This window comes from Pagrus pagrus (assembly GCF_965226575.1).
Source record: "Pagrus pagrus genome assembly, chromosome: 23".
In the NCBI taxonomy this organism is placed as follows: domain Eukaryota; kingdom Metazoa; phylum Chordata; class Actinopteri; order Spariformes; family Sparidae; genus Pagrus; species Pagrus pagrus.
In genome coordinates, this window is record NC_140205.1 from 6,304,421 (window position 1) to 6,318,723 (window position 14,303).

Genomic DNA, 14,303 nt, shown 5'->3' on the forward strand with positions numbered 1-14,303 from the left:
CTCTCTAACAAAGACTGATGTTTTACTCATTCTTAACAAGTCCAGACAAGTCCTCAGATGAAATGTACCGAATTTAATTAGTATATTAGCAAAATATTACATTCATAAAATGAAATGGCTTGACAGACTGCCCTCCTGTCACACTTTTAATGTTACAGTTTGAAATCATGTTTGACCTCCATTGAAAATTTAAATTAAAAAAAACAGAAGTATTTTTTTTATTATTATTTATTTGTTGATGTGACTTCAGTTTTGAAGTTGCTTGTATTTATTTAATGTTCTTAAATTAATTAAAAAAAAAAAAAAAAAAAAAAAAAGTTGCACGTTCACTTCCGGGTTACGACAACGGAAATACTTGTGGCTCTCAGAAAGGCGGATCCCTCTCAGCCACTTTGCCTTCCAGAACTTCTTTTGAGCCCATTTTTTTTACCTGTCATTCACCGGCGGGTCCCAGTTAAACGCCAAATCCTCCTAAAATTGCCTCCTTGGCTGTCAACACGACATTGTGTTCAGTCGAGCTCTACGGCGGTGCTCACTGCGACGACTGGAAGAGTTTTCCAGCTCTAACGTTAGCTAGCTAACTTTTAACGCACTAGCATCCAACTTGACAACTGCCCTGCAGCACCACAGGGAAGGAGCAACACCGGAGCAAACACAGGAAGATGGGAGATATTGATCAATTGGTGTGGGCATTGCAGACCGGGGACCTGGAGGAGGTTAAAACCAAAGTGATAACGGTAAGGCAGCTGTGATTTTCCTGTTTTTTCCGGGACTCGAGGGCAACAATTTTCAACAATGAACTGGCTGCAAAGCTAAGGAAACTAACGCCAGTTAGCTAACGGGCTAGCGAGCTAGCTAGCTAGCTAACGGTATCTGGAGTTGGGTAATGTCAAGTTAGGTAATCTTTCATGGGCATGCTCTCGTGTTTTGTCACGGTAGTTATATGTGCGATTTACGGAGCTGAGAGGTCGCTTGAAGTCGTTTCTGAACATTTAAAGGCTGGTGTAAGTGTTCAATGTAGACCTAACCTATAAGTCTGAACGTCAAGTTAGCATGGCTAGTTACATACAGTGCTATTCCCAGAGAAAATGCAAAGGGTTAGCATTAGTGTTTCGCTAACTATTTGGTCTACAGCTGTATAACTGTGGTCATTAATGTTGTAATCTGAACGTGGTGGGTTTGGGACACGATTAGCAAACGCTATCTGTGGCACCTTCCCCAGAAAGCAACCTGTTGGTAAGCTAGCTAACAACAGCATCAGCTGGTACGTGGTACACATTGTTGGTAGACCGCTAACAGCTTGCAATATGTCTATTGTGTTGTCAACAGCAGCGAAGACAATCGTCGGACAGTGCTCTGTATTGTCTGTAGAATGGGTTTCTTTTAACGTGTTGTGAGAGGTAAGTTTAGCTACATGCTAGCGAACTAGCACAGGCCCGGGCTCCAGGAGGGTCTAGCTAACGTTGGTGGGCGGGGGTCTCAGCTGTACCACAGGAGATGGAGGCCTGGCTCCAGCTTATCCGAGGCACCCACCTCACTAGCTGGCATGATATTTATGGAAGAGACTGAAAAAATAGTCTTACACCTAAAAGTGCCTGTTAGGCTACAGTGTGTCCACTCCATGTGTCCCCTGGAGGAGGACATTCATGGCTTTATCTTTATAAATGAACCAAAACTAAACTTTATTTGTAGCCGTCTGTAAAGTCCAATGACTAAAACAGTATTATCTCAGTTCACTCAGTTCGTTCCAACCGGTCATACTTTCAAGTCAAAGGTTCCCCCTTAACACGTGTGTGTCTTTCACAACTTGTAGATATCAACAGCGTCAAGTTAAAACTATTTAAAGGTGCACAAGAAATTTTAATCAGAAGAAAAAGATCTTCGTTGTCGTTTTTTTTATGCCTAAATAAACAAACTCTTTGTTTTCCTGACTGAATAAACAAACTGACCTTAAAGGACAACACAATTTCATACTGTTTTGCTTTGTTTACATGTGGCGGACCCTGCCACCCTTCTAGCTTCAAACAGAGTGATGGGAACCATCTTTACCTCTGAGAACAGCTTGTTTATTCAGTTATAGAAAAAAAATATTTCTGTTAAATGTCTAAATTCTGAGTTTGAATTTCTTTTGCTACAGTTCCCCTTTTTAAGGTGTACGTCATTTCTTCACCACAATACCCATTACACATGTATATCTGTCACAGCTTGTAGATATCAGTAGTATCAGGTTAAAAATTTTAAGGTAATATGAAAGCTAGATATTGTTCAAAAGGGCTTATTTTGTCCAACCAACGGTCGAAAAAAGCAGCAAATCCTCACATTTAAAGAGCTGGAACCCACAAATGTTTAGCAAATAAATGTCTTTTCATCAACTTATCAGTTAATTGACTCAAATCTTTCTTTGCTCTTTCATATTAAATATAGCTTGATGAATTAGGAGGGTTTAAGATATAATAAGACTTTATTGATCCCTCATCTGGGAAATTCACGTGTTGCATAAGCTCAAGAGTCACACGCAGAGAGGAACATCGTGACTTCTGAACAAAACAGAAACCAGAGACAAACTGTAAATAAAATGATAAAGACCATAAACAGTCTATTCACCTTTCACATATACAGATAAGACCAAGCTTGATAATTACAGCTGTAACTGTATAAGTCAAAAGTTATCTGGCTTAAAAACTAATAAAAGTGAATCTAAAGTCCTGATTACAGAGCGTAATGAGACTGTTGCATCTGAGACTCCTTCATTAACAGCGATGAATTTTCCATCCACAAGGAGTGTTTTCTCATTTATGATCTTCCCATTGTAAGTAATTGCCATTTCATTATCTACACTGGGTCTGAGTGTAAACAACTGCGGTGCTTTATCCCCGTTCCACAGTGGAACTGAAAGTTTCTCAATTTTATCAGCCGTCGGCGCTGCAGCCATCGACGGTAACATTTAAACACTATTAGAGGAGGTCGAGGTTACATATCCTTCATTGCTAATGGATTCAGTGGGGTCGGATTTGACCTTCAGTGGAGTTTGTGATAAAGTTAAGGGAGCGAGTGGCAATCGGAGGCAGGCGACGCTGCAGTGGGTTATGATATTGTTTCTCTGAATTGGTCAGCGGTCACACACAGTCACAGACCCTGAGCAGGTATGAACATAGGATAAGTTAAAGCTATCATGTTGCACAGGTGTCATAAATAACACTGATGATGGCCTAGATGCACAGTAGCCCACCCTGTACATTTCCTGCCATCACAGGTCAAAATGTCTGCTGTTAAACAAAAGGCCTGTTGAAAGAGGAAATCAGTCGCAACATTTACATGTATTGAAGGAATCGGGACCAGCAAATAACAATATTTAAGTTGTATCATTATATTAGGATCTAATAATGTCAACATAATATTGAAAAGACACCGAATCTCCCAGTTGTGCTACTTTCCTATCCCCTCATTTGATTTGCATCTCAGCTTTATTAGATCTGCTCTTACTTGCCCGAGGGGGAACCAGACGGCCGAGCTCGCTCCGTCATGCCCAGATCAGGTGTTTTCATGAGGGTCTTGCGTAAGAAGATATACCTTTTACATTCCAGTGCCTTTTTAAAAATGAATCCTACTCCTATATTTTGTTGTGGAGGCCCATTTTCTGAGCATATAAATACACTTTACCTCAATATTTAACCAGTCAGTAAGTTAATAATACACAGAATAACCGACAGCAGCAGCTTTTCTCGACACGTCTTCCATTGTCACTCGAGGGCCACCTGATGCACACCAAGCTGTGTGTGTGGTTAGTGTGGTAAGAGCACGAGGAAGGGGCGGTGAGAGTGTCTGTCTTTTCTCGCGGCTGCACAGATGACAGTTGGAGGTATAATGGCACCGCAGCGGGGAAGTGAAGGCGGAGAGGATGGTGCATGTTATTGCATGTCACTGAATTGAAGTGTGAACGTGTGGCATTGGTGACAGTTTCTGTTTCAAACAAAAGAGAGAGACCTCCAGATCTTTCTTAAATGCACATTGTTGCCTTGCGATAGCGCTGAGTTGGATAGTTTCAGCCCTCTCAAGGTGTCGTCTTTCTCTTCTCTCCTCCAGGCTGAAGATGCAAACCGGACCCTGCAAGGTGGAAGGATGCCTCTGCACTACGCTTCAGACTACGGTCAGACAGATGTGGTGGAATTCCTCATTTCAAAAGGAGCAGACGTCAACGTAAGAACCACGACAACCAGTGCCCTTCACATGCTATTTGCATTCATTTGCCTACCGTCCGGGATTGCAGTGACCACAACACATAACAGTGCCCTTGTCTGCTTCACTTCATAGTCCGAGCCTATTGTTATACTGCTTTTTATGGCATTGGCATTATCAGTTTGTTTGAACTGAAGTACTCTGGCTGTTAAAACCAGTTTATTATTCTATTTCAGCCGTGGTCCACGCTCTCATTCAACAGTCCGGGCTTGCCAGACTTCACATTTAGCCTGATTGGCCCCGTGAGCCTCAATAGTCTCTTCTGGTGTTGTTGTAGTAGATTGATCCGTATCCGCTAAAAGGGCACTTACCCATCCAACAGTATTGATATCTGTAATTTGGCGCCTTTCTTTTGTAATTTGCAGCTTTTTCTAAAGGTCTCTGAAGCCGCTTCAGTACCAAGAAGAATTGTATGCGCAAAGCACCGTGACTCTTCGAACTCCTGAACACGTCTAAAGGAGTTTCTATAGTGTATTGTGATGCTCGACACAGCTACGTCAGCAAGGTGCATCCTAACCCCTTGTGTGACAGTGTAGATATAACAACTCGACATCATTGCAACAACTTTCTGGTCTTCGCAGACACGAGGATGTAAAGTTGCACCAACATACAGTCTTTGCTTTGCCTCCCGAGCCCCAAAATTGTTTGCACAATTCTCCTCTTGGAAAACCTGCACATCTACTGATGTACGAGAGATAAATATAGTGTCAAAGTGCAGTGGGCTCTCTTATAATTTCTGAGCGTGATAAGGGAAAAGTAGAACCACTCTCTCACAGGAGTTCTGTTTCTTATTCATTTTTGATAAAGAAGATGGATTTGCCCTTGTGTAGTATTGCGGCTGTGTCGATGATGATCTGCTGATATATGAAGCGTTTCTCCAAAACTTCTATCTTTCTTCCCACTCATGCCTTTTTCCACCCGCTCTCCCTACAGGCTGTAGACAAACACGGGCTCACTCCACTGATGTCTGCCATTTACGAGAATCACATCAACTGTGTCAAGGTCCTGCTAGAAAAGGTTGGTACTTTTGATTTATGCATGCTCAACTAACGCATCTGCATCAAGTGCCCTGGTGTCCTTCACCCCTCAGTGCATGTTGATGTGTCAGAGGCTTCATGTGAGAGCCGTGAGTGCTGATGAGGTAACTCGCTGGACAAAAGGCCCTTTAACGTCGTCCTGTGGAGGCTGTGCTGGAATGTTCACAGAACACGACGCAGTATTTGCTGCTGTTCGTTTGCTTTGTGTCTGTGTTTTGAAGCTGCTTCATTCACAGGTGCACAGGCCTTTGGCGCCATCTAAATTCCTGCGCCATCCTTCCACCTCAGCCTCCATCAGTTGTTTAGCTCTGGAACCATCTTAAATGCTACCTCAGTCAGCTTAGATGCACATGGACGTGAGCAGTCACAGCTGTGAGGAGAGAGAGACAATACTGAGTCAGGCACAGCTGGCATCGACTGTAGTAAGCAACTGAATAACACGCACACCAAAACGTATGTCCGACCTAACTAACGTCATCCAGGAGAAGAAAACAGATTCGTTCAGCTACATCGCGGTCAAATAGAAAGCCTCATTTATACGTGGAGGAGCTTTTCTTTGGAGAGTTGATGCCTCCTCTTGCACATCTTACCTAAGTACATGCAACATCTAGACTGGTGGAGTTCTGGTTCACCGTAGCTCAAATGAGCCAGACTGCTGCGGAGTTGATGTCCCTGTGGACGGTGAATGCCACACAGATGTGGGCAACAATGGCTACTTGTCTTCAGCACCTCCTTCAGTTCTTTGTCTCTCGTACTCCTCTTGTCATTTTACACTCATGTTTTATCAGAATTATATCAAATATATAAATATCAAAGATTTGAGTCACAAAACTTGATGGTCAGTTTCACTTTAATGCTTGAAACTTAAGTTAATGACTTTTAGCTCAGCACCATTAAGAGAAAGGAGCCTACGACTTCCTCGGACTGAATGATGTCATGGCTTGCATGCTTTACTGCTGAGAGCCCATGTGTATATGTGAAGGAGAGATGGATATTGGGTGGCTGAGTGAGCAGCTGTCTGCCAGCCAGGCTAAATGAGGCAGGGTAAATGAAAGCTCCTCTACAGAGTTGTTTCACGGTGGCATCATCTTGGCTCAACGAAAGTAATGGGAAGAGGGGTGGGGGCATTCACAAGCGAAGTCACACTACCGATTAGGGAAGTCATTTTTTTGCACTCTATACAATCGCATACGCACCATTCAGGCAGACTTTTCAATCAGTTCGCAGTTTTAACTGCACTCTGAAGCAGACGTTTGAAAAGAGGAAACCATAATTTATGTATGGGAAACACTGGTGTTGGGTTAGAGAGACACTTACATGGTACTCCACCGCTTACTTATTCCTGTTGGCATCGGCTGTATTAATCCCCCCCATCTTCATCAACACAGCCGCACGGGCCGGCCCTCGAGTCAACAAGCCAGCAGAGGCTTGCGAGCATTCGGCCAGCAGCTGGCCGGCAGCTGGCCACTGCTGTCAGCTGGCCGTCAGTGCTGCTGGCTCAGAGATGAACCAAAAGAAGCTGCAAGTGCCAACAGGAAGTAAACAGCAGTTTACTACTCAGTAAGTTCTGTCCTATAAAAGTCGGCTAGCGTGGACAGGTACATCGGTCTGACTTAAACTTCTACTTGACACAGAACGATTACCTGGTTGTTAGTAGTTTTTACTGTGGTAACAGGATGGTAGAAGGATTGCTTGTTTTTCTGATTCGGGGACGTCTCAGCCCTCTCTTGGAGGTAAACATACTAAAAAGGAAGGAAGTACGTGCTCTAGTGCAGTCTAGAGTTTTTCATATGACATCGTCACATTTCACCACCAAATTCTGGTGATAGGATTTGGGTTTAAAACCAGCAGACGGTCTCTTATGTAAATAAATAAAATCTTCATCGTGGACTGGAGTCATTTTCCTTTATGTCCCTCGCTACCAGTCACATATCCAGACGCACTTTTCCATCTGAAATAGGCAGCTATGCAAGTACCACCTCTGCTTTTATAAGTTAAAGCCCCTGGGGTGGACCATTTTTAAAAAGCCTTTGTCTGTGTTATCATATGAGGCAGGACAGGCAGCCATAGCTCATCTGAACAGGGATTACGGTGGAAGGCGAAGATACGAGTGAACCCACGGGTTTGCTCCTCTCGGCTCCGTACTCATCTCCGCTAAGCACCAACAAGGATTAACACCCAGATGCAGCCAAAAGGTCATCAGTCACCACAGGGACCAGATCTCAATACATCTACCCCTGGCAGCTCTGAAAACTCGCCACGTCTCTTAACATGAGATGAATAGATTGTCCCTAAGCCACAGCATCGACTGCCACCGCACATCCACTCTGTCTGGCAGCACCTGTAGCACCACAGCCACCACAGTGCAGTGGATAAAAGGAGCCCACTGAGAATACTGTATTGTGAGTGTTTGACTGTCGGATATTCTTGTGTTTGCACACAAAATGGCTCGGTTTCCCCGGTGCACCATGGGAGCTGACCCCTGCCATCTGACTGCTTGCTGTGCTGTTGTTGGCAATGAATTATGAAAGGCCATTTTAACCCCAATAGGTGACCCAGTCGTAAGATCCTGGCCGAGAGTGCTGACGACAGCCTGCAGAGGCTGGCCAGTTAATTTTAAGTCAACAATGAAAGGGCACACACAGGCATGCATGCATGAATTCACACATCCTTTTCTTTTATGAGGAACTGCCTACATGACCATTTATTAGGAAGAAATGCAGTATTATTTTGTCACATCAGTTCCTGTTGTTGCCTTGCATTTTAAACTTGACCCTATTTATGCAAGTCCTTGAGACACAGAAGGTATTAGCTGTTTATTTTGAAGTAACACAGCCTCGTAGACACTATCTTCCAATGGGTTTTACCACCTTGCCTGACTTGACTACATTATTTTTCTACAGGAGGAGGGTGGGTGCACACTATAGTTCATTTAATAACTAGTAAACAAACTAGAACTAGACTAGAATAACTTTTCCGTACAGTTTTTGGGTACTGCTCCCCCCAAAAAGTACTCCTACCTCACCAAAGGTCACTGAAAGGGTTACTAATGATGAGTTGAATTAGATTTTGGACCTAGGTAGTATAGAAGACATCTTTTGTTGGTTTACACGACTTTTTGAAAACAAAATACTGTCACAGATGTGTTGAGACGTACTCCATAGTGGCTGCTATGATAAGCTGCAATGATCGATTGTCATAGCATTTTTCCCTCTAGATATAGACTACCTTGAGCAGTGCCGTTATAAAATGGTGTACGGTGTTGATAACTAAATAAAAATTGGGTTCGTACCCTTTTCTAGTCTTTCAGCAACCCCTTAATTGAGATGTCACGGTTCCTGTCAAGACTTTTCACTTTGCCTGTTGGATATTTTTTCTTCAGTTTTGACCAAGGTTTCGTGTAGCTCGTTAACCCTCGACCGGATAAATTGGTATTTCAACCAGAGCCAAGCTGACACAGCTTTCTCCAATACAGTTATCGATCTTCCACTTTTTTTTTTTTTCGCTGGGTGTTATAAAACTTGCCCTCGTACAAATTGGGTATGTTTGACTGCTGCCAGAAGGTCAATAATCTGATGTACACATTGAATTTTAAGCAAGTTTTTAGTGATGCTCTGGGCCCATATTTGAAGACTTGTGCATGGGCGATCTTTCAATCCCATTCACCCGGGCCATAATGAAAACTTAATGGACACTTTGGCAGGTCAGCGGCATTACGTTACAGACCCAGTGCTTCCTTGTATGGCTCTATAATCAAGGATGATGATGCATCTCAGTTTGACTGGAGACACCCTGGGAGTCTATATTTATTCATTAGGCTGTGTCTCACTTGGCCACTAGCTTCTCTTTGACTGGATAATGTTTGGGCGGTGAGGTGTTCATGAAGGGTCATCACTCAAGTTGGGGATAGCTCATTAATGTAAGTGGCTTCAGGAGTATGCCACTGAGCTGGATGGTCATTGGGGATGGCGTGGTGGAACAGGGAGGACTATGGGCTAAAGCTATTACTGTAACTGTACCATGAATACCCATAGGGAGGATCCATATGTGGCAGACCCTCTAGAATACTGCTTAGGGTAATGCAGGTGTTGGGTGCTCATTAGGAGATTGTTCCACCTCAAATATGGCTGAAAACACAATATATAATTGTGTTTGTCGGGTGGACACATTGTTTGTCCTGAGCCCAGAGCAGTATTGATGGTGAAACAGCTTGGGTCAGGTTGTAATGCTGTTTCCTGCCATCTAAATGAGGCCTGTAGAGTTTGTTACTTGATATGGTCTTGAACCGGCTACTAATGACTTCCCCAGAGCTGGAGAACTGGGGGAGTGGGGAAGACGGCTTCATTCTGTCTTCCCCCATCCTCCCCTTCACCCGCTGAACTCACTCGAGTGGAGAGCGCAATGATTGGCTACCAGGTACCTGATATGAATCAGTCAGCAGTTATTAGAAAAGTTAAAGTGCCTACAAGTACTTTTATTGCTATTTCTACTTTAGGTCAGCAATGTTTTTACAGATGAATTAAAAAAACAGATAATATCAGACAAATGTTTTGAAAAGATAAGAGAATGATTTCAGGTTGTCCCACAAGAATCTATCTTGTTCTGTTTCTTATCCTGACAAGATGAATTACACTGAACGAACACCTCTGTGTATTGAAATCTGAAGACCTGGACACCCAAAGCCTTCATAAGTGAACCTCATATTTCACACAGTGCTCACATGTCCAGAATATAAATCAGTGCTACACTGCAATATGTTTTGAGATCTATTATGAATGCACTCAGTGTTAAACTTATTAAAGACTGAATTTGTCTCCTTTTACCCCAAACTTTCTTTGAAAAGTGAATGGTGGACTCTTAGTTTGTGGGAGGTGATTTGCAGCTCTTGTTTGGGAAGAAATCAGCACTTTGGTTGTCGAAAATACTGATTTTTTTGATGCATATTGATTCCTAATAAGTTAAACTGTTTCAATGCTCACTTTCCCTCAGTATCAGTACACCTCTTGGTCTCCTCTCCAACAGTGAGTTGACATGTGCACCGCTAAAGTTCCCACATAGCCAGCGCCTCCTCCAAAAATAAATTTAACTATCTGGAGTGGGGGGTTAATAGTCTCTTCTACAGGTCGTCAAATACTAAAAATATTTGACACAAGGACATGCAACGCTCAGACACTTGACAAAAACAGGCTACACCCTCTGGCAACCACGCAAAAACTCACTGGCTGCACCTTATTGGAGAAATGTCAGCCATCAACCCAAAGCGTCTGTATTGACGACCTGAGGATGAGACTGAACAACCAACTATCTTTCTCCAAGAAGTTGCATGTTGTTGCTTGAATTTAGATGCTGTTATATTTAACTCACAGTACACAAGCCTCATTTTATATTTATATATATATCCTCAAATAAAAAAACTTTGGTTTAAAACACTGTCTTCTGTTGTGAAAAATCTACCACTAAGGTACTTTGGCTCACCAGCCGCCATAGTTCTAATGTTACATAACAGGTCTCTAACATAATTGGAGTGTTGACGGGTGCATGCTTCCAAGAAATGTGAAGCATTTTATGAATTGACAAAAAAAAAAAACCTCTTTTACTTTGTCTCTCGGTTCTTTACCAATTAGAGATGCAGATCTGACAGGTTACCCGCTCAGCCCTGGTAAATCTCCCTTGCTCAGGATGCGCTCTGTTGCTCCTGTGGCATGGAATTTGCACCCAGACAACCGTCCTCACACTGCTGGGCACTTGAACTGGGTCACATTGTTTTTGATGGCATGCTTCTCCATGCAACAATAGACTCTCTTTGCCTTGGTTCTGTAAGCCCTTTCCTAAGAGGCTAAAGTTGGCAGGCCAAACAAAGGGACGTCTCTCCACTACATGCCCCTCCACTCCTCTGTCGCCCATTAAATCTGTTGTCACTACATGCACATTCAACAAGTTGCCTGTCTCATTCGGTCTCTTTTTTTATGTTTGTTTTTTTGTCCTTAGTAATCCAAATGATTGTGTCCACTCCTATCTCTTTCACTCTCATTCTGTTACCCCTCAGAGCTCAAATGGATTTGTGCCTCAGCGTCTGCGACTTTGTTTTGCATGTGCTGTCTGGATAAAGACAGGCTGTCAGGCAAGTTATTAGTGACTGAGTTAGAGGAAAATAAGTGACTAAAGTTTTGCCACAGAAGTTACAAAAGTACTGTTCAATAAGGGCCGGTGCATATAGATGTAAGGATAGAAGTTGTGTACCATATAGAGCTGAGAGTTTGCTGGCTTACATTGCAAGCACTGTTGGCTCTTCATGGCTCAGGCATCATTGCTTATCAGATAACATATACATCAATACCAATGGGGCTGGACCCAAATATTCGACTATTTGGATATTGGTTCAACGGGTTCGTATTCAGTGCTCAGATCAGTACTCACAAATGGACTATTAATAAAGATGAACTGCAAAAAAGCTGTTAATAAACATTATTCAACCAAACTCAAGATTATAAACATGCATCAAACCTTTTGGAAAATGTCTTTTTATTCAATAACAAATGACAGAAGAAACAACAGAACTTTAGGAAAGCAGAATCCTTAAAAATGAATCCCTTTAATTAAACTGAAAGTCGCACGCCGGCGATCTCGGTTAAGACCAGAGAAATGTCTTGCCAAGTCCTTAACAAGTCGTGCTCAGCACTCTCTTCCCTCAATCAAACCTTCAAATACTGTAATCACTGTTGATTACTACCAAAGCTCCAGAGCCCAAAAAATATTTTGGTGAAAGGCAGTCTGGCTACTTTGGTTGTTCTTCTTTGGTTTTCTTCCATAACCATAATACACACCAATGCTCCTTTCTAATTTCTCCAACTTTAAGCTGCATCCTCTGCTGTCTTAAGTATCTGTTCAGCTCTCCTCTCCCTGCTGTTGTGACAGTCACATCTGAGCTGAGATGAATAAACAACACAACATTGTTTTAATTAAGGATATGTGCTCAACCTGCATTTTTCAGTAGTCGTAAAAATATGCATGAAACACGTCAGTGTGTGTCTGAGGTTCCTACTTCTAGAACAGAGGGCAGAAGCTCCAGGTTCAGCTCAGTTCTCTGTCGTTCCTGGCCCCAGAGCAAGTCCCTGCTCTGGTGGTAGTACTTTACAGTGGAAACTATTGGCTCTGCAGTTCCGAACTTGGCTCTCGGCAGTGGGCGCGACTTGTAACGTTTATTGGCGTTGAAAATGGTTAAATGTAGTTCAACTTCAAGGTATATAAAAGAGAGGAAGTATGAATTAATGACCATACAATCTTGATTGTTGGCAGCTTGCAGACGGGTGCTCCGGAGTTTTCTGTCTTCACCTCTGCATGTCAAGTACCTGGCTCTGTTAGGACACTTCATTTGAAAAGGGGCCTCAGATTCAGGTCTCCGCTCCTCACCTTAACCCCTCCGACTTGATGAAGTGGAGTTGGCACCATACTGTGAGAAAGACTTGCATGTTTATTATTCATGTCCCCTCTCCTCCACAGGGAGCTGACAAAGACCGAAAAGGACCGGGCGGCATCAGTGTCTCTGAAATGCCCGAGACTGAGGCCATGAGGGCTCTGTTCCAGTGAGACACCACAGTGTGGGAGGTGGCTGGACAGGTGGGTGAACGGACAGACAGATGGATGCAGTGGTCCCCTGACAGAAGGTGGACTCGCCCCTTTTACCCCGATCAACCTCTGTCTTAACACTGCTTTTGTCTGTTTGTTGGAGGGTCATTTTGTCTGTCTGGTGATTTTCCTTTACCTTGTTCATTTTTTTTTTTTTTTCTTTCTTTTCCTTTTCCCCAACTTTTTGGGGTAGGATTTACTCTTCCTTTGGCCTCTGTTTCTAGCCATTTAACAGAAGGACTTGTCAATTACGTCTCCTTTAGGGACCACTGGGGGAGCGCTCTCGCACCTGAATCCTAAAACACTGCTCAGACTAGAAATCACTCAGTAATGTAAACGCAAAGCTCAGCACTTAAATACACATTTCTCATTTTGCAGTTCTCTCATGAAACGGTAAAGAAATCAAACGGTAATAGATTAGTAGTGTTAACTTCACTACCTTTCATTGTGTGTGGCCTCTTCCTCTACCTTGATTTGTTTTTTAAGTGACCCAAACTGTCCCTCCAATCTTGAAATTTTGCAAAACGTTGGTTAAGAGAGGTCCAGAGGTCAGCTTTTCCTTTTCTACTTGGCATATCACTTACATATCAGATGGTGTTTTTGACAGATTTTACGTTGGCAATGCATAAAAAAAAAGATATTCTGTATTCTTTGACCAATCACCATGCTGGCTACTAGGAAGACTTGAATGTTGCAATTTTAAAAATAAATCTGTTACTGAATCCCTTTTTGAAGCAATGTTAACGGCACTTAATAGAATAAGGAATTTTAGCAATTTGTTCATTTTGTCATCCCTAGAGTGAGATTTTCGAGCAAAGATTCCCTTTTTGTTGCAGCTTCTCTGTGTATTTTGTATTTGACAGGTTTTTTGGGCTCTGAATGATGGTAAATGGGGGTTAGAGTTGAAACTGGATGGTGGGGGCTGTTAGTATTCCCCTTGCCTTGGATTTGGTTAGAAGCCCAACCTGTTTTGCTGCATGTCAAAACTGCCTCTGCTTTTACGCTATGAAATGGTTGCTGGTCCTCTCTTGGTTGCTTTAAAAATGAATTACTACAATGTAATGGACAAAAAAAGATGCTCTTGCTGACTTTGTTGTGACAAAAAGTCTGTAAAAACAAATAAAAAGATCTATAAAAATGTTGCTTTGATCTGACATTAATTTCTTTTGAAAATCAACTTAAAGGAGACCTATCATGCTGTTACGTCTTTTTCCTTTCCTTCAGTGTTATAAAGGTTCTTGTGCATGTAAAAGATCTTGAACATTAAAAAGGTCAAAGCCTCCTCACCAACAGAAGCTCCTCTCTCCCACAGAAAACACTGCTCCTGAAACACCTCGTCAGTAGTCGTGTGTCACATATTTTTGTAATTTATGCTTAGCAGCTAGTTTGGCACATGGTAATTGA

The 14,303-nt window shown here is 42.6% G+C and overlaps 1 protein-coding gene across 1 annotated transcript; it reads left to right on the forward strand.

Annotated features, from left to right (window-relative positions):
• The first annotated feature begins 350 nt into the window (after positions 1-350).
• On the forward strand, positions 351-14,041 carry mtpn (myotrophin). Its single transcript, XM_084345994.1, has 4 exons — positions 351-737; positions 4,084-4,197; positions 5,170-5,253; positions 12,774-14,041. Exons 1-4 carry the CDS (start codon positions 663-665, stop codon positions 12,858-12,860), a joined length of 360 nt encoding a protein of 119 aa, XP_084202120.1. The 5' UTR covers positions 351-662; the 3' UTR covers positions 12,861-14,041.
• The last annotated feature ends 262 nt before the right edge of the window (positions 14,042-14,303 follow it).

Excerpts from the sequence above, each read along its gene's own strand:
- mtpn (XM_084345994.1), top strand. The coding sequence starts at position 663 with ATGGGAGATATTGATCAATTGGTGTGGGCATTGCAGACCGGGGACCTG. Across the intron at positions 738-4,083 it reads TTAAAACCAAAGTGATAACG|GCTGAAGATGCAAACCGGAC; the intron begins GTAAGGCAGCTG and ends TCTCTCCTCCAG. Across the intron at positions 4,198-5,169 it reads CAAAAGGAGCAGACGTCAAC|GCTGTAGACAAACACGGGCT; the intron begins GTAAGAACCACG and ends CTCTCCCTACAG.